Source organism: Venturia canescens, chromosome 1 (genome assembly GCF_019457755.1).
Source record: "Venturia canescens isolate UGA chromosome 1, ASM1945775v1, whole genome shotgun sequence".
In the NCBI taxonomy this organism is placed as follows: Eukaryota; Metazoa; Arthropoda; class Insecta; order Hymenoptera; family Ichneumonidae; genus Venturia; species Venturia canescens.
Window position 1 is genome coordinate 14,162,816 of NC_057421.1, and position 18,337 is coordinate 14,181,152.

The following is an 18,337-nucleotide window of genomic DNA, read 5'->3' on the forward strand; positions in this document are numbered from 1 at the left end:
ATGATATGACATTTGTTCCAAACGTTCCAAACAACATATATATAAACTATATATATCGGTGTTCTCTGATACTACACTACCTACACAACTCTACATTTTATGGTTAGTGGTAGGTTCAAAACGGGGTAATGGCAGTCAGTAGCGTCAGGCTAACTCCACTCTTAGGAGATTAAAATCTTGTTTTTGTTTTACTTTATAGCTTTTACGACAAAGATTGTGCATGATTACCTTTTACTGTGTTGGTTTGATTATTTCGGAAACTTAACAAAGGGCACAGCAAGGGTTTTTTCGATTTCATGAAGGCTTACAATTCATCAAGGTAATAAGTGTTTAGTTGAGTTAGCCAATTTGGTCAGAATTTTATAATAAATTCACAAACGTATACAGTTATAAAAGTAATTGAAGAGGAAAATTTAATTTATTCTACAAAATACTTGGTGATAAAGTTTTTTTGCTGTAATTTGATCTCTTAATAAGCTTATATACATGAATATGTAATCAGTTCTCTCGTTTTCAGTTACATTTTTTTTGTATCTTTGTTGCGGATTATCTAAATATGTAATAGAAACAAGCAGTCTCAACAATTGGAACAGAAAAAATACCATCAACTCTATGGGGAACCCGAGTTTTTTCTAAATATTCCAAATAATTTTTTCATTGGCAATAATTTGAAAATTGGGCAGTTAAATTCTTTTTTGTGTTTCTATACCTTGAAATAAAATTTGGATTCTTAATCATTTTTATTTTTTACTGGATTGAGGTTTTGTAAAAAAATATAAAAAGACATGTATGAAAGAGTGAATTTTCAGTAATTGTGAAAAATACCAGTACCCTCTGGAATAAAAAATGAAAGTTGGAAAGAGCATTGGTGTTTAAAGTTCTTACTGATTTTCTCCTAGCAGAAATACTAAAAAAAGATGCATGAATTCATCAAATCTTCAAATCCCCAATATTCTAATTTGAAATAGTATAAAAATGTTAGGATTGTTTGCTTTTAATCGGCTTTCACACTATTTTGGAAGAAAAAATACTTTCATTATTAGAAGTACTTTTATAAACATCTGAACAATGTATATATTAAAAGTGTCAAATGAAATTGAAACAGATGCCTCGTCATCGAGAAAGAACAACAAATAAGGGAAGATGGACAAAGGAAGATTTGGAGAATGCAAGAAAATTGATCATCGAAGCTAAATTTTCTATGCGTGTTGCATCAAAGAAATATGGTATACCATTTGCAACGCTTCAGAGAAGAATGAAAATGGATTCGGAGTCAGTAGCATCAGGTCCATCAATGGGACGGAAGGCTGTACTAAGTCCGGCTCAAGAAAAAATGATGGTTGGTTCGATAGAGATGCTGGGAGAGTTGTTTTACGGTTTGAATTGTCAGCAAATACGTTACTTGGCATATGAATTCGCTGAGAGACAAAACATAATGCACAATTTCAACAAAGAGAAAAAATGTGCGGGACGCGATTGGTTGGAAGGTTTTTTGAAGAGAAATCCAACAGTGAGAACTCGCAAGCCAGAACCAACAACGTCAACAGCCAAAATAGCTGCATTCAATTACCAGGATGTATCATCATTTTTTAATAAATTGGAGAACGTCATGAGGGAGTATTATTTTCCAGCGTCAAGAATATATGCGGTTGATGAAACAGTCATAACAACAGTGCTCGAAGCCGGTACACTCGGTATACCAGGTGCTCATGTAGAGAGACCAAAGGCGAAGGGCGGTGGTGAGGATCGCGGAAAGAACGTGACGGTTGTACTTTCAATGAATGCAGCTGGATTGTACGTTCCACCGATGTTTATTTTTCCACGTCAACGTATGTCCCAACAATTGTCACAAAACGGTCCTACAGACGCGATTTACCAATGTGTCAAAGACGGCTGCATAAATTCGACGTTATTTTTTATTTGGCTCGTGCATTTCAAGGAGCATGCTAAACCGACTAAGGAACATCCTTGTTTGCTCATATTAGACAATCACGTGAGTCATGTGTCACTGAAGATTCTTGACTTTTGTAAAAAACACGGTATAATATTGCTTCCTGTCCCACCTCACACGTCCCATCGGCTCCAACCCTTGAACATTGCTTTCTACGGCCCTCTTAAGAAAGCTTTTAAAAAAGAATGCGATTCATTCATGATGAGCCAATCTCTGAAAAACATCACTCAGTATGAATTGGCTGAAGTTTTTGACAAAGCTTATACATTGGTCGCTGATCCTTTAAAGCCTCTCACTGGTTTCCGTGTCACAGGTATTTACCCATTAAATCGAGCCGTTTTCACGACACACGATTTCGTATCGCTCAAAGCTTTACAATTAGCTACTAACAGTGCTAATTCCCCAGAAAGTGCCGTATCCAGTATCACAGCTACGAGCCAACCCTCCATGGGTCATTTTCTTTACAATATGGCTGATAATCAAGAAATCAACGTCGCTAATGCTTCCACAACGAATATGCAAATGTTATGCAGCGACACTAATGTCGAGCACAATTCGTTCAAACCTTTTCCACACACATCCACCGGGGACCCAGTTGTTTATTGATATTTTTATACACGTATTATCTCGGAAAACTCTTTGTTGTTTTGTAGCGCGATATAAAGGCTGCTCAACTCCCAATCAAACGAATAATTTTCTCAACTTTCGGGTACCAAGATCCCAGGAGAGCTGTAATTCGATTATGAAAACAATCATTTTTTAACTGCAGTCATCATCTCATTATTTAAAATATAAAATTTACAGCACCGGTGAAGTAAATACTCTATTTAGACCAATGGATATATATTTTTTTGGAAAATGTAGAAAACCAGATTTCATAGACTCAAAGTTAAAAAAAAAAATATATTCAAGTCCTTAAAATAAATCTTGTGGTAGATAATTGCTGAACAATCAGTTTCAATGTTATCAGACTCCTCCAAATTGTTGTGAATCACGTTCAATATTATTTCATTCCTGAGCACAGGATATTTTCGATACGTAACGTATTCAGAAAAGAATATATGTTTATTATTGTTTCACCTGAAATATTATAATCACTCTGAAGTACTTGTACATTGATCAATTCGATTATAAAATAAGTTATATATTGTACATTAAATGGGTAGAATTTATTATTTCTATTCTATATTCTTGTATCACTAGTCGTATACATAAAACATAATGTAATCATTGATGAACAGTACAGAAATACATTTTTTTTTTAAATAAACATCTGTCATATTTTTTATTCTTCCATTTTTTCATTTTAGTCATTGACACGCCATCTGCCATGATCAAGAAGCTAATAAAATTATAGAAAGAAAACGACTCTACGAAATTATGATTACGTAAACTGATCGGTGATGAGACAGAAATGTATTGACACTAGCTACGGTCTGGGCAAAAAAACTTAAATTTCATTACATCTAATTTTATTACTGTTATAAGTACTGTATAGCAATATTATTTGCATATTACTAGGAATAAATTTGACCTGTAAATTCAAGAAAAATTGATAATTACTTGAGGATGGTTTTCAAGTTTTGTATTTTTCGTTCGTTATACAGTCACAAAGGTTTCACATTCGAAGTTTTAGCTAGGATAAGGGTAAAGATTGGAATGTTTGCGCGTACGAAGCGGAAGACAATATTTTCGTCTTTTCATTCGGTGCTTTGTTTTTATTTGATTGAAGCACATATATGTTACACTTTCATACGTCTCTATCGGAGTCACCAAGAGCCCGGGAATCACGTAATAGAATATAATTTAAGCTTGAATAATAATGATTCAGATTCAGATTTTTTCTTTCCTCTAATAGACGGTGTCTTCATAATTTTCTCAGGTGACACGTAATCCCGGCATCGCAGAAAACCGTAAGCTTCCTTCGTCCATATGATTTCGCGCATATAAATTTATGTCAATACATTCAACGAATTCGCACAATATCATCAATTCAGGAGTGTAGAATAGCGTTGTAGGCTTGGAATACTCCAGGTGCAACTTCGACAGAACGAGATTTGAGTGAAAGCTGAAATTTACATGCAGAATTAGTTTTTGTATTTCACATTATTTCTCCTATAAATATTAATTGTTTTATGATTTTAAGAAAGTGAATTAAATTGGAAAAGCATCTTACGGTAACATCAGGATTTCCTGGTTGAATCTTCAGCTCGTTCAGAACCCAAACTTGATTCGTAAGCTTCAGTGATTGATAAAGCATATCTTGTCCTTCAACGTTTCTCTTTGCGATTGTGAATACATTGTTTTGCTGCATTTTTTGGACAACTTGATCGGCCGTCAGCATTACTCCGTTTAGTGTGTATTGAACCTTAGAAAATGAGGATGTAATCAGTAAACACCCGTAAACTATTCTGATCGGCTTAGTTTTAGAAGAATGACTACATGTTACTAAAACAAAATGAATATCATTCTAAAAACATCAGCTCACGCTGGTAGTAATTTAAAGAGTTAGAAAAATGCAGAAAAGAGAAATATTATTCGTTTCCTTGCTACGAGACAAATTAAAATCTCGTAATTGTTATTGTTGTTATTTCTTACTTCGTTTTGGGCTGGAATGTCTTTCCACGTCGATAAGAAAACTCTCTTATCGAGTTGTCCGTCATCAGTAAAGTATACGTTCATGGGGACTATGCATGCGAAATAAAAAACGTCGATGTTGTTCTTAATGGCTACTTGGAGGTTGTTGAGAGGATCCATACGCTGTACCGCCCCAGATGTCGATAGAATAACGCTGACTTCGATACTAGCTCCTGGGGCAAGAGGAGCAGCAACTTGGAGAGGAGCTGCTGTCGTCAAGCCAAAACTGTTCTTGTTTAATTGGATGGCGAAATCGCCCATTGGCTGCATCGCTTTGTTCGTAAATGTCATGTCCATGCTTATTTGACCGTTCCTTTGTTATATGCAACACAATAAAAACGACATGGTTGAGTTCAATTGAGTAGACCTTTTTTGAATCGCAGATTTTCCTTCGAGATCTTCAAATATTGCTCATGATCGTGACTAATAGAATTGTTCGTAAAAAATAAAACATTCGTCACTAATAATGATGCTCTTACTTTCGCGAGAACGTTCCCCAAATATCAAATCCTTTGCCCTTTTCCGCAGGAAGCCAATTAATTTTAGCTGATACGTAGGGAGTGGGTCCTGAACTGAAGCCGAATATATCGCCCAAAAGTCCGGTGGTACTTTGGGAAACGCCGGGAGCAGCTGTACTCGCGGTATCTGGACCACCGAGAATTCCTTCGAGTCCACCACCGAGAAGATCGAGACCCATTCCCGTGGGTGCCGAAGCCGCAGGAGCAGTTACCGCAGGGCCACCTGCATATCGTTTTGTTATTATTCTGATATTAATTCCTAGTTATTTTATAGATTACTGATGAATATTAATGATAGAGAAGCTTACATCGATCAAACGCGAATGATATTTTATTATTAATTTTTCAATTATATTGTTTGACAAATAATCAATGTGGTTTTTGAAAAATAGTTTTTTTTTTGTTAATTTGCATCATGTCTGGGAAAAATATTAAATTTGCATAATATTAAGCGGTTTCTTGATTTGAAGTAAAAAAACATCCACTCGTTTTACTTCCATCTGTTCAGCTAATCAAATACAGTTTTAAGAAGTTCGAACAACAAATGTAAATGTCCTGAACCGCTAATAATGAAAAGTTGAAGTCTCACCGATATCCATGCTCAAGAGATCGCCGATGAGAGAATCCTGGGAGGGAATGACTTGAGCTTGTGGAGTAGCGTTTCTTTGAGTAGCTTCTTCGTTTGAGTTGCTTCTCGCCGGTAGGGATTTTCTTGCACCGGCTGATCGACCTTCGACGAAAGCGGTTGGAGGTTTGTGATACACGGAAGCGAGACTGGAAATGTGACAAATGAGTTCATCCAAAAGTGTAGGTTCGAGTAAATCAGTTTCCTCGGAAATCAACGGCTTCTCAGCTAGAACAACTTCTTTAGCAGCGGCAGGATCGGTGCTCAACAATCTCCAATAGATAAAGCCTCGATCACGTAAATCCGGGTTGTCCGAGTCTTGAGTCGCGAGACTTAGAACTTGTTGGACCAATTCTTGCGTGTCTGTCGGACGTTTGAGGAAAAGCTTCACGATGGCGGTTAAAAGTTGTAGCTGAACTTGAGTATTCTCGTCGTGAAAACCTTCCAAAAAGCTCTCCAACAATTCATCCGCATTATCTATACGCTCAGCGTATTCACCGATTATCCAAATCATCGAAGCTCGCGCTTCGGGCTCGTCAAGAGTGTCCAAATTTTCGCACAGTGTCGATATTATACTCTCGTATTTATTTGGATATTTGCGGAAAATATCTTTTATTACTACTATGGCTTCTTGGACGACGTAGTTTACCTGAAAACGAGAAAACGTTTGAAAATAGAAAGTAAGAATTTCGATGAACAATCTATGCTGATATTTGCAATGAGACCAACAGAGTCTTAGCATTGCTCTTAACTGAAGATTTGACTTTGTCCAAGAAGTGATTCACCCAATTACTACAAGGCGAAGTTGCTGTATTTTTCAAATTTAACAAGAACAAAAATTAACTTACATTTTACTGGTGTTAGTGTTGTAAATACTCGTGATTTCCATCAAGAAAGAAAAAATAGTTTTACCTTCGTTTGGATAAGATCCAAGAGCGTAGAAACGCATCTTTCGGCGGAAGGTTCAACTTTGATGGCGCATCGACCAATAGCCCTCACAGCTTTCCTGACGAAATCGACGTCGACTTCTGTTGCGTATTCCTTCAATTCCGAGAGCACCTGAGCTATATTTGCTTGGGATGCTAACCGTATCATGATGTCGAGTTTTTCGAGTTTCACATAAATCGGATCGTTGTACTTTACGAAAAATACTTTCATTTCGTGCTTCAGGATATCAGGACGTTTCTGCACTATTAAATTGATGTTTCTTAGTGCAACGTACTGTACTTCCGGCTCGGAGCTGAGAAGAGTGACTAACGGAGGAGCCAATTTTTTTGTCAGAGTGCCGACAAAATCGGACTCCGATTGTAACATTTCCATAAGTTTCATTAGAACCTATTGAAAGAAAAAAAGAAAAAAAAAAATAATAAAACTTTGAGAGCAAAAAAATGACCAGTTCCGAGGTAAGAAAATTCATTGAAACGATTAGTGACCTTAACTGCGGAGAGCACGACCGCCGCATTGGCATGAGCCAATCTGGGGGTTATCCGTTCGCAGATACTTTGGGCTTCGCGGTCGTCCTTCGGTGAATAATTGGCCAAAGAATCAAGAATGAAAACCTGTCCCCATTCCGTACACTCGTTCAGTGCTGTCAATAATTTGTTGATCGTTTGAGCGTTCATCTCAACAAGAGGGCCACTCGGGCTGGCTTCGTTGATTTCTGACAACGCAGCCACAGCGTTTGCAACGACCTTTTGAAAATCAAACGAAAAAACAAAATTAGTAGTTTAAGTTTTCACATTAAACTTTTGACAAGTGTCTGCAATGCCCTTTGAATTTAATATTTCTGAAAATTTTCTTCATCTTATTTTCTCATAATTTTCAATAACATAAATAAATCCTACCATAGGATTGCTGTCTGACAGAAGATCCTTGAGTTGGTCCAGAAATCCTTGATCCTCGACAAGTGCAGCGTTAATGTCGTACAACTTGGCAACGCATACGGCGGCTGTTTTCCGAACATAGGGATCTTCATCTTTGAGGCATTTTCGAAGTGGTTCGCAGAGATACTCGGTGATCTTGTCGACTCGTATGCAGCCCATTGTTCGTACGGCCAATGCACGTATTAGCGGATTCGGATCTTCACAGTCCTACGCAACAAATCGTGCAAGCCAGGGATTCAAGTCTAGTCACGGAAACGGCTAGTTTATTTCGACCCATGAACTTTTGATTTTTCTTTTCATTTTATTTTTTTTGTTCTTTTTTTTGCTTTGTTTTTTTTTTTTTTTCTTAACGAGATATAAAGTTTGGTATGGTACCTTTGTCATCGGAGAGGTCGCTAGCTCCTTTTGCGTGTCAGAACGAAAAAGGTCAAATTGGTCACCGTCACCATTTTTATATATTATTGTTTGTTATTCATAAAATTAAAACGAACGTGACGCGAATCGATGATTTTTCAAAGAGCACGAGTTCTACTACGCAGTGTTTCTGTGTTATTATTTTGTCTATACGTCCTTTAATATCAATTGAAAACAATGGTTTATGGGTAACTCCTTTTCGCATACGCTCATTGTTGAATAATTCGTTAATTTGTCCTGTTTCATGATTTTGTTTTCTTTGTTGCTGTCACGATATCCTATTTCCATTGTGAACGTTTCATCCGATTAAAAATTCACGCTTTCAAGGTACAGCTCAAACGATACGGAGGTTTACAATTAAGTATATATATGTACATATAAACACATATATACATATATGTGTGTGTATGTGTGTGTGTGCGCCCAATAACCAGATAACAGTAACATCAAGAAGTAGAAAAAAGTGGACTACTTTCTTCTCGTCAATTGGCAGGTTGAAATGATATCTTACAAATATAATATAAATAATCGAACAAAATTACAGCTATCATTCTATTGACATGAACCAACGCTTCTCACTCGTCGATAGTTAAGATAAAAATATGAACGAAAAAACGAAACAAATTTAAGATAGTTTTGCGTGCAGCTGGCGTAGCTATGTTGCGGAAACAGGCATCAATATCAATACAATATACACACAAATAATTACCATTGATTTTCACAAGTACATTTGTTTTTTTTTTTTTTTATTTATATCTGGAAGTGGTCCATGCGTTTTGCATTTTGATTGTCTTTTGGCTCGCGCACCAGTCACATCGTAGGTGCATGGAAAAGATTTTAATTCAAGTCTCAATGATGATCAAACGAACATTTATTCCTCAACGAACTGCCGTCATTTACCCGAAACACCCGATTTACTACGTAGAATACTGGAATTTGGAAAGTTCTGGATTGGAAAAAAAAAATAAAAAAATCGTTACGATGCTTGTAAAACTTGGAAATGGAAATTTCTTCGATTTTTTCATACATTTTCTCTCATTTTTTTCTCAATCATAATATTCGTGATTTTTCATATTATCTCCTACCAAATTCCAGTCTCGTGCCCTTTGAAAAATAAGCGATTCGCCTCCGACATACACAACATTCCGTTACCTATCTTACAAAATCAGACAGCCCTGTGCAAACCGACAAAATTTGCAAAGCACGGTCCGTGATCAGCACGAGGCAGACTGTAAATTTGAATGTTCCTTCGAATATGTATTATTGCGTGTGATGAAAACTCGTTAAAACTTGAGATTTGAGTTTCATATCTTTTGTTAATATTTTAATCCATGGTATAATTGAATGCTAAAAGTTCCCAGAGAGGTGAATGATTTGCAGCTCGCCTCGAAGCAGAAACAAAGACTCTTGGACATCGCATAAGTGATGATTAGATACATACAAAGATCGTGAGGGTGCAGTCAATAAATTGTTGTTTTATATAGATTTTATGTAGCTCATATATTTCTTAGAGATCAACATCGCTACGTTACCTTTACGAATGTGTTCACCGCCATTATTGCCATGTCCGGTTGACTTTTTGCATAGTTCATGAGATAAAGGTACACAAGCTTCTTCAACTCCAAATTGTCGGTCTGCATGCAATTGACGACATCAGGAAAAAGAGCCGAAACATCTTTGCCAACGGTCATAGAAGCAATGACCTATTATCAAAATGAAAATCAATCAATTCTGGAAAACAGTGAAGAGCTGTGCATGGTTTAAACTTTGTAACATTGAAACACAACAAAACTTCATTAATACAAAACTTTATAATATTATTAGACCCATGTACTCCTATCTTTATTTAAACTTCTGGCCATCAATTTTTACATATTTTCAATTGATTTTTATCATTCTTAGATTTAGGAAGCTAAGAAATATTGTGTTCTATCAATATGAGCTTCGTTATTATTGTCTTACAGTGACCATCTTTGCAAATTTTTTTTCCATTCATAAGAATTCTGTTGGTCTAATGGAATTTCGTAGTTGAAAATTTAGTATTCATGGTACTCAGAATGAATTATTTTTTGCTTTACTCTGATTTTCTAGATTCCTAAAAAAAAATTACTGAAATTGTTGCATATTCAAAAAGTTGTCCAGATTGATTAAATAATGAAATGCTCATTCGGAAAACACATCTCCGGGTAATTTTATGTTATGATATCAATTAATACAGATTTTACAACAAAATTGTTACCTTTTTGACAGCTTCTTTTTTCTTTTCTTTTTTATCATTATTCAATTCGGATTTAAGCTCGAAGATTTCTCCTTTCTTCGTAGTTGTGAAGTACTTTGAGTCAGTCATTTCTGTCGCAGAATAATGTTGGTTTTAAAAAAAAGATTAGCAAACAAAAGTATTGTATAATCAAAAAGAAGTTGTAAAATATTTACTTATGCAGTTAATGAGATTATTCGCTAATTACGTCTCTGCAAAATCGATTGGGCATATATGGACGATAGATATAGGAAATGCCACATAAATGGATCAATGTTAGGACTACAGTCAGTTTCTGCTAACTCCCACTTGCCGGATTACTTGTGCGCACTACTTTTGCGTTCTTGAATAGAAAAAATCAAAAGTCTCGGACCAAATTTCGGTAAAAAATTAAGACTAAAAGCAATATTTCGATCGCGGATGTAATTAAATTTGATAAAACATTAAAGTTCGAAGATCACAAAAGATGGTTATATAGTATAGATATACATCTAACCTACGAAACAAGTCCGTGATTCCTTTGCAACTATTAGAATATCAAATAAGGTTTTTGAAATAAACAAAATACGGAATTGAATAAGCGAAAGTTCACGAAAGGTGAGATAAGTTGAAATACCTCAATTCTGCGAAAATAAATGTCAAATCGAAAAGCTGGCTGCCGACTGACAGGCAAAATCTAAACGCGAAACGCCCCTGGCGCCACTTGTTACAAATTTTTAAGGAGCGTAAATCCAGGCTACCAACCTTTTTTGATAGAAAAATTAAAGGCGGGCAATTTGAAATGCGTTAAAAAAATTGATTACTGGCATCAATGCTGGTTGCATGCATGATGTTTTCAAGATCTCTTCAAAATTTTCTTCTATATCAACGATTATTATGATGGCACAACTGAAAATTTATTTTTTGGTTTATGGCTAGGAAAAACCAAGTTTAAAGCTCTAGTAGACCTCTTCGCCCGAGGGAAATGAATCTATAAAACTAAGTGTGTCAGCAAAAGGTCGATATCTTTCGACCCTCATTAATAAAACAAAAGGGTGGGGTTCAGTATGTCGAATAACCGAATTGTAGAATGGTCGATATTTCGAAGTTTTAAAAATTGTGATATCAAAGTGGAGAAAAATAAGTAATTCGAAATTCTTATTCCCTATCAACTATTTATCAGATTACGTGTCATCTAATCGAATATTCCTTCTTTGCATTCGTATTTACTCGAAAATATATATTTCGATAGTTTGCATTTCGAATGCAATTTTTACAGACCATAGGAATGTCAAAAGCTCATAATTTCGAATTCGAAATGGAGAGTAGTTGTTTTATAGACAGACCAGAATATAGAATCGCGAAAAATCGAAGGTGAATTTTTACGAGCCTACAAAACTTGGATATGCAGAATAGCGATGGCTCGAAAAGACGAAAATCAAAATGGCGATGGTTGAAATTGGGGGATCACTAGTCTGAGTGAGTGAGTGAGTGAGAAGCGTGTATTTTGAGCTCCGCTGTATTTCTTTATTTCGATCGGTCGACTTTCTAACGTTTCACCATTCTGACCGTTCGACTTTTTGGTGTTTTCAGTATTTCAACCTCAAGAATATTTGGTCTTTCGTTATTATATTTTCGAAATTGTGAATATTCTCAGTATTGCTTGGTATTGCTGATTGCAATAATTTATGAATCGAAAGAGTGCTAGTCAAGTTTTCGAAAAATCGATATTTTTGGTCGTTTTTCTAGGGCGATTATTACATTCCATTTTCGATGTAAACGTCCTTCGAACCTTGAAGTTTCTACTTTATATATTTTCGACATTCAAAGCTCTAGTCGAATTCATCTGTCTTCATATTATCATTCGAAGGTTCTAAACTCGAGATTTTAGCTGTTCAAATTTTCAGTCATTCTAACATTTTATTCCCACCCAAACAAAAGGGTCCTGAAATGAAAATAAAGTAACTCGCTGGCGCCTTTTTTGTCCAAATAATTTAATAGCATCGTAAGAAAAACAAAGACGAATGAACATGCGTTTCTTTTTTACAGGTCACAACATTGTCCAGCAATCTCTGATACATATTTTTACTCCCATTCTCCCAACATTTATATAAATGTGATCTACACATAACAATAATTATTTGTATACAATCGTAAGATTCATCATATAAAACTAATGCTATACGTAATCGAACCGCGAATGTTCGCCGATACGGTGATTTCAAATTATTGGTATTTGTATATTTTCTTTGATTTCTTCTAATTACTTTTATACCAACGTCACGCACGTACGTACGAAAGTTCGTAACAATACAGGTGACGTTTCGGTGCACGAATATGATTCGTAGACACGCAAAGTTGGGCTAAGAAATTCCCTAAAATGTGCGCACTATATCTTGTCAAATCACGGACAAGAAATAAAGTGGATGGAAACAACAGATGAACTTTTCAATTGAATCCATAAGGTAGAAATTTGGCTATGAAATAATGTTTGTTTTATTCGTTTTTTCGTTTGTTGCACCCTGTCCCAGACTTTTTTTTTACCTGAGGACTTTAGAATCGATTTCTTTCAGTTTTTTTTATGCTAGTGAACAATAACGCGCAAAGTCCCGCGGTTTATAGCAACGAGCATGATTCGCTGAGCTACCCCATTTTATGAAAGCTTTCTTTTTATCAACGTAGGAGCCTCGGTCAGCAAGCCCAGAAGGATTTTGACATAGGAGTCGAAAATCTTCGGACGTATTTGTTGGTCTTGCAAAGTATAAAGTAAAACAGGCAAGAATGAAAACAATCACTTTCGTGACACTTTCCTGATATTTTCGCTTGTTTTTTCTATCTCGACGAACGGTCCCTTGCGTTTCGGGTGTTGTTCGAAACGACCAATCCCTCGAAGCAAGGGACACTATGATTCACGAACCGAATTCCTCCGTGTCGGACTCGATTGGCTTGAACTCGTACGAACCTCTACCGTCCATTTGTAGATAATACTGCAATGATAGAGATTTTTTAAAATAAATTATGATTGAGAATATTTGCTCAAACATTTGACAAATAAAAAAAAGTTGGATCCATTCTTTTAATCAATTGCAGAAAAACGCACCAAAAATTGTGAAAGTGTTAAGAGTTTAGCATTTTTCGAAAAATATACCTCGTGGTGTTTCCAGAGCGATCGTCTATGAGAAACTGTGAATAATGTAATGTTGGCTTGTCTACAGTAAGAATACATAGAATCTTCGACGTCGACGCTCACAGCACTGGTGCACTCGTCCAGGATTGCGAACTGTGGCTTGTGATAGAATAACCTAGCCATCTAAACCAAAAAAGAAGCACAAATCGAGTTTGTTAACTCGCCAGTCTTTGCTTGTAGATTGGAATCAGTGAAGAAGAGATTTCGTGAGATTTCATAATGAGCTGTGATACTTACAGCAATTCGTTGTTTCTCTCCACCAGAAAGAACGTCTATCCAATCAGCAACTGTATTCCAACCATTGTTTTCGCCATTGCCCTGGCTTTCTCGCTCCAAAAGGTGTCCAAGTTGTACTAAATCCAAATATTTCTGTAAATCTTCATCCTTGGTATTTCCGCGTCTTAACATTTCCGCTTGAGTATGCGGATATATGACTTGATCTCTCAATGTACCAAGGGTCATGTAAGGTCTTTGGGGAATGTAAAAGAGTTTCCCACTTGGTGGCTTCGTTACGACACCACCCCAGATAGGCCATAGCTGTAATTGACGAACAAGTCAATCAATTCGTATACGGTTTATGATTTTTAATATTATCTTGATCGTTGAATTCTGATTGTAAATCTTTGATAACGAGTTATTAAAATCTGACTAAAAACCTTCCAATATTTTGTCTTAAATCTTCAACTTTTTGTCTTAAAATTCAACAATCTTCAAACATGCAAAGCTTGTTTTGAACGAAAATTTTCTTCGAATTTTTAAGGGTCATTGAGGAAAAACTATTAATTTTTTTTATCTAAGTCGTTTGAATTTTCGTCACGTTATATTTTTGAAGTTCAAGACACTTCGAAAAAGGATTTTCCGTTGAATGTAAGCTATTATCAGAAAAGTGAGTAGGTAAAAGCGTTTAATTTTTAAGTTGTTAGAGTTAGATTGCTGACTCGACCCCGATTTCAAATTTGTGTCGATTATCAATTATAGTCACCTCTCCAAGTACTCTGAACAGAGAACTTTTACCACATCCGTTGGGTCCGCAGACTAAAACATTCATGCCTGATTTGACTTCGAAGCTAAGTTCTTTTATAAGAAGATCGCCGTTGGGTGTGACGAGTGGGACACGGTCGAATCGAATTATATTGTCTTTGGCAATGATTTTTCCAGCGCCGGGATAACCGATCGGCGAATTGTTCATGTCCAGTAACATTGTTCTTTCATATTTGCCAGCATTGAGATTGTCGAGAACGGTTTTAATCTCGGTTACACGAGCTGTAAAACCGGCGAGTCTTGTCATTTCTCTACCAGCTAATACAAGTCGGCCAATGGCCTCGGCCAATTTAACGAGCATGCGACCGTACTCGTAATAACACTTGAAACGATGGTCCGTTGAACCGGCAAGAACAGCATGATTTTCTTGAAAAAATGGAATGCTTACGGCATAAAAACCGACGAGAGTTGCAAAATCTGAAAAAAAATTATATTTCCTTAAACGGAATTTCCATGACAATTGTAATAATCTGGCACAATAAACATTTTTCAATTCTTTTTTTACCCACGGTAGGCAACCTTTTTCATATGGAGATTTTCATCATTATAATCAGTTTTTCACAAAAGTAAAAAAAATTTGAAAAAAATAAGCAAACAAATTTTTTCGAAGTAAATACATTAATCTTGTATTCTATATAGATTAGATTCATGGAAGTAGAAAATCAACAATCGGACGAAATTCAGGAAAATAACTGGTACAAGCTTATAATATCAATCTAAAAGAAAAACAAAATATAAATTTTCAAAAACTCACACTTTCCGATTAAATTGTCTATTACACCCATGACAGTTTTGAACTCTAGAAAACCACGGAGATGCTTGATCTGTGATATAAAGAGTAGTATGAATATTTGGCACAGCCGGTCGTCATAGGGAAGAATTTTGACAGAAACAAAATCATCATATATCATGCAAAAATACTAACGAGTTTGTGGAAACTAGCGAGGAGGGTTAGTTTCTCGCGAGCGTTGCCACGATAGAATGCAATCTCTTCGGAATTAGTAATCAGACGAGAATTTATGTGACGATATTCTCCCTCGAGACGCTGCTCTTTGACGGTCATCTGAGCTATAGGTTTTCGCACGTGGGTCAAAAATGTGCCTGCGACTGCTAAGTATCCCAGCATTATCAGAGGAGTCTGTAACAAAAGAATTTTTTTGCATCATTTGAAGCGTATACGTGAAAAAGAATTTCACCCAATTACGAAAAAAATTATGCAAATTTTCCGGTCGTAATTATAAAATTATAATTATTTATGGCGCAAACCTGAGTTTGCACTTTGAAGCACATCTCTTAAAATTTACTGATAAGATAAGAACTTAAAATGTTTTATTGGATGAGTCGAACTGGAAGAGATTATTCAGAAGAAATTTTTATATCCTTTTTAATTTTCTGAGAAAAATGAAGTATCGTATTTCAATTAATCGGTAGAAAAAATGTTAATGTCATTTGATATGTTTTTAATGATTTTTATGAATCATGAATTAAAAACTGTGAAAAGTTTTTAAAGGTTTGACGTTTGTTAATTTTTGTTTCTTCATTTTCATTCAATCTTTGTTTACACTTTATTTTTGTTCATCGATTGGTTATAATTATTATTGCTTTTTAAAATTTTTTTCTTTGGTCTTATATTGATAAGACTCTGAAATTTCAGGAAATGTTAAAAAAAAAAATATTCATTTACCTGTCCACCTAAAGTGGAAGTTAGCCTGTAAACGTATAGTGAAATATCCAGTATTGGTTTTGCAATGTTGCTGTAAAGATCGATACAGCTGTCACAGAATTTATCAACATCAGTGGTCAACAATTGATCAGGATTTGCGATCCGGGTATCCAAATTCGACATTTTGTAATACGTGAATCCTCTGTAAAAGAAAACATCAAACATTTAAATAAAGCAATGCGTGTAGTCTTTCATAATTTGCAGGTAACAGTGAATGGCTCCCTTCAATAATGCAGGATTTTAACATATATTTGAAAAGGAAATCATTTAATGGCCACCTTTGATCTCTTTGTTTATTGGCAGGAAGAAGGCTTGGAAGAAGACTTGTGCTTAAACCTCAATACATCAAATATTACAGTACAAGAGAAGTAAAAAAAGTGAACATTGAAAGATAACGGCTAATGGTTTTAATATATTTAATAGTTTGCTTACTTGAGATACTGGTCCAGTAGATGGCGAGTTATGTTCGTTCTCAAACGTAGTTTCACTTCTCCTATACTGTATTTCAGTATGTTGTTTACTAAAGACATCTACACACAAGAAGACATAAAATGTAGTATTCAAATTATGTAAAATTATAAAATTCACTAATTGATTTGACAACAAAAAACATTTGGTCCAAATACTCTGATATTGTTCACAAACAAATGTGTAAAGGAAAACTTCAGAATAACATGAAAATCTATTTTTCATGTTATATCGAGGACAATGGAACTCACCACTGGCAGGAGAGCTAGAAACGACAGAAGGCGTTTTCTGAAGTGTGGACCATTTTTATTAATTATTGAACTGTAACAAAAAATTTAACCAGTCAAAAATACTCCTTATGTCATGAACGAGGGATTGAACTTTGCAAAAGAAATTAATTACGCTTCTATGAAAGTGCTTATGTGTATGAGCGACAAATCGCAGACAGTTCTTGCAACTAGTGATCCAGCAACCAGTAAAATAAAACCAGATTCTGCTGACATCACACCTGGAATTCCAATCCCCAGTAACTTCCATAATTGCTTGAAGAATTGTGCATTAACCTGAGCCTTAGGACCCTTTGGCTTTTCCTGTATAATCATAAAAAAAATATTTGTTTTCATGATTGAAGCTAACCATGCATCCATTTTTCTCATTTGCATGGAAAAACTAATTAATTCATTTGAAATAAGAAAAAGCTGACTATATTTATTTCTCCTCTCGAGCTGCGCTCAACTAACAAAAAAGGCAGAACGTCGTTATCAATTAGTTTACTTCCTACATCCGTACAAAAATTACAAATGCAGAAAACAATGAACATCCAAGAATCATCAGAGAGTCAAAATTTTTTCTAGCTCAATTCCAAGTTACAGATAAAAGAGATATAAAAAATATAAAAGAGAGAAAAATTCTGATTTTTTCGAGCATATGAATATGTATGAGCATGCATTGAGTCTCACCTCTTTAATGACATACTGAATGTCATCAGCAGGCCACAGAGCTCTGCAACAAACACGGAAGAGTGATGAGGCAATTAGCTCTTGCTCAAAGTACAAAATAAAATGATCTCTCACAATAGAGAATATAACAGTGTAGCAAGTTTTTCATCAACTCTGTTCCCATCTATGTATATATTCATAGCAATTACCTTATCTTCTGCGTACGTTTTGCTCTTTTTTTCTTTAAAAGCCAAATTAAAGCACTAACGGTCAAAGCACCTGTGACCGTGCGTTTTGTTACGAATTTACTAAGCGCTGGAGCCATATTCAAAAATACTTGTCACTTCTAGCAATATGAAGAATTCTAGTTAGGTTTTCTCGTAGAACTGGTTTACTTCACCCGCGTCGTAATAAACCACGTTTTTCTGCGAACGATGAGTATATACCAATGTCTTAAGAGTGATTATATGTGTAGAGTGTGGAAGGAGTAGAGGAGTTTCGTTTTTCCGAAAAAAAAACCACGTTATGTCTAATATTTTACCACGTTAGGCCACTACGTTGAGCATATTAACGCACGCACCAGACTAAATCAATCCGAATCAACAGCACTGCTTGTTATGCCTTTTTTTTTATTCTACAGTTTGAACTACACGAGATACATTCCCGAAGGCATTAGGCCCGGGTCTGACACTCCTCGCACTCCATGACGACTCTCG

At 35.6% G+C, this 18,337-nt stretch overlaps 3 protein-coding genes across 5 annotated transcripts; 1 reads left to right on the top strand and 2 right to left on the bottom strand.

Annotated features, from left to right (window-relative positions):
• The first annotated feature begins 95 nt into the window (after positions 1–95).
• On the top strand, positions 96–4,132 carry LOC122410919 (uncharacterized). Its single transcript, XM_043419391.1, has 2 exons — positions 96–319; positions 1,106–4,132. The coding sequence occupies exon 2, from the start codon at positions 1,106–1,108 to the stop codon at positions 2,555–2,557; it is 1,452 nt and encodes a 483-aa protein (XP_043275326.1). The 5' UTR covers positions 96–319; the 3' UTR covers positions 2,558–4,132.
• On the bottom strand, positions 3,641–11,002 carry AP-1-2beta (adaptor protein complex 1/2, beta subunit). 3 transcript variants are annotated; one of them, XM_043419312.1, is made up of 13 exons: positions 10,902–11,002; positions 10,462–10,628; positions 10,268–10,377; positions 9,561–9,731; positions 7,990–8,016; positions 7,576–7,821; positions 7,165–7,422; positions 6,644–7,066; positions 5,696–6,380; positions 5,068–5,329; positions 4,550–4,901; positions 4,128–4,319; positions 3,641–4,019 (listed from the first exon to the last, which is right to left on the bottom strand). In XM_043419312.1, exons 3-13 carry the CDS (start codon positions 10,373–10,375, stop codon positions 3,945–3,947), a joined length of 2,799 nt encoding a protein of 932 aa, XP_043275247.1. In that variant the 5' UTR covers positions 10,376–10,377; positions 10,462–10,628; positions 10,902–11,002; the 3' UTR covers positions 3,641–3,944. The 3 variants fall into 3 exon arrangements, with proteins under 3 accessions (XP_043275247.1, XP_043275260.1, XP_043275253.1); XM_043419325.1 differs by lacking the exon at positions 7,990–8,016; XM_043419318.1 differs by lacking the exon at positions 10,462–10,628 and having other exon boundaries at positions 10,902–10,991.
• A 1,281-nt stretch (positions 11,003–12,283) lies between these two features.
• Positions 12,284–18,309, bottom strand: Pmp70 (ATP binding cassette subfamily D member Pmp70). The gene is made up of 13 exons (XM_043419371.1): positions 18,163–18,309; positions 17,831–18,046; positions 17,643–17,685; positions 17,086–17,273; positions 16,935–17,004; positions 16,648–16,745; positions 16,177–16,357; positions 15,418–15,630; positions 15,247–15,316; positions 14,434–14,909; positions 13,689–13,988; positions 13,413–13,574; positions 12,284–13,251 (listed from the first exon to the last, which is right to left on the bottom strand). Exons 2-13 carry the CDS (start codon positions 17,944–17,946, stop codon positions 13,174–13,176), a joined length of 1,995 nt encoding a protein of 664 aa, XP_043275306.1. The 5' UTR covers positions 17,947–18,046; positions 18,163–18,309; the 3' UTR covers positions 12,284–13,173.
• Between the last annotated feature and the right edge of the window lie 28 nt (positions 18,310–18,337).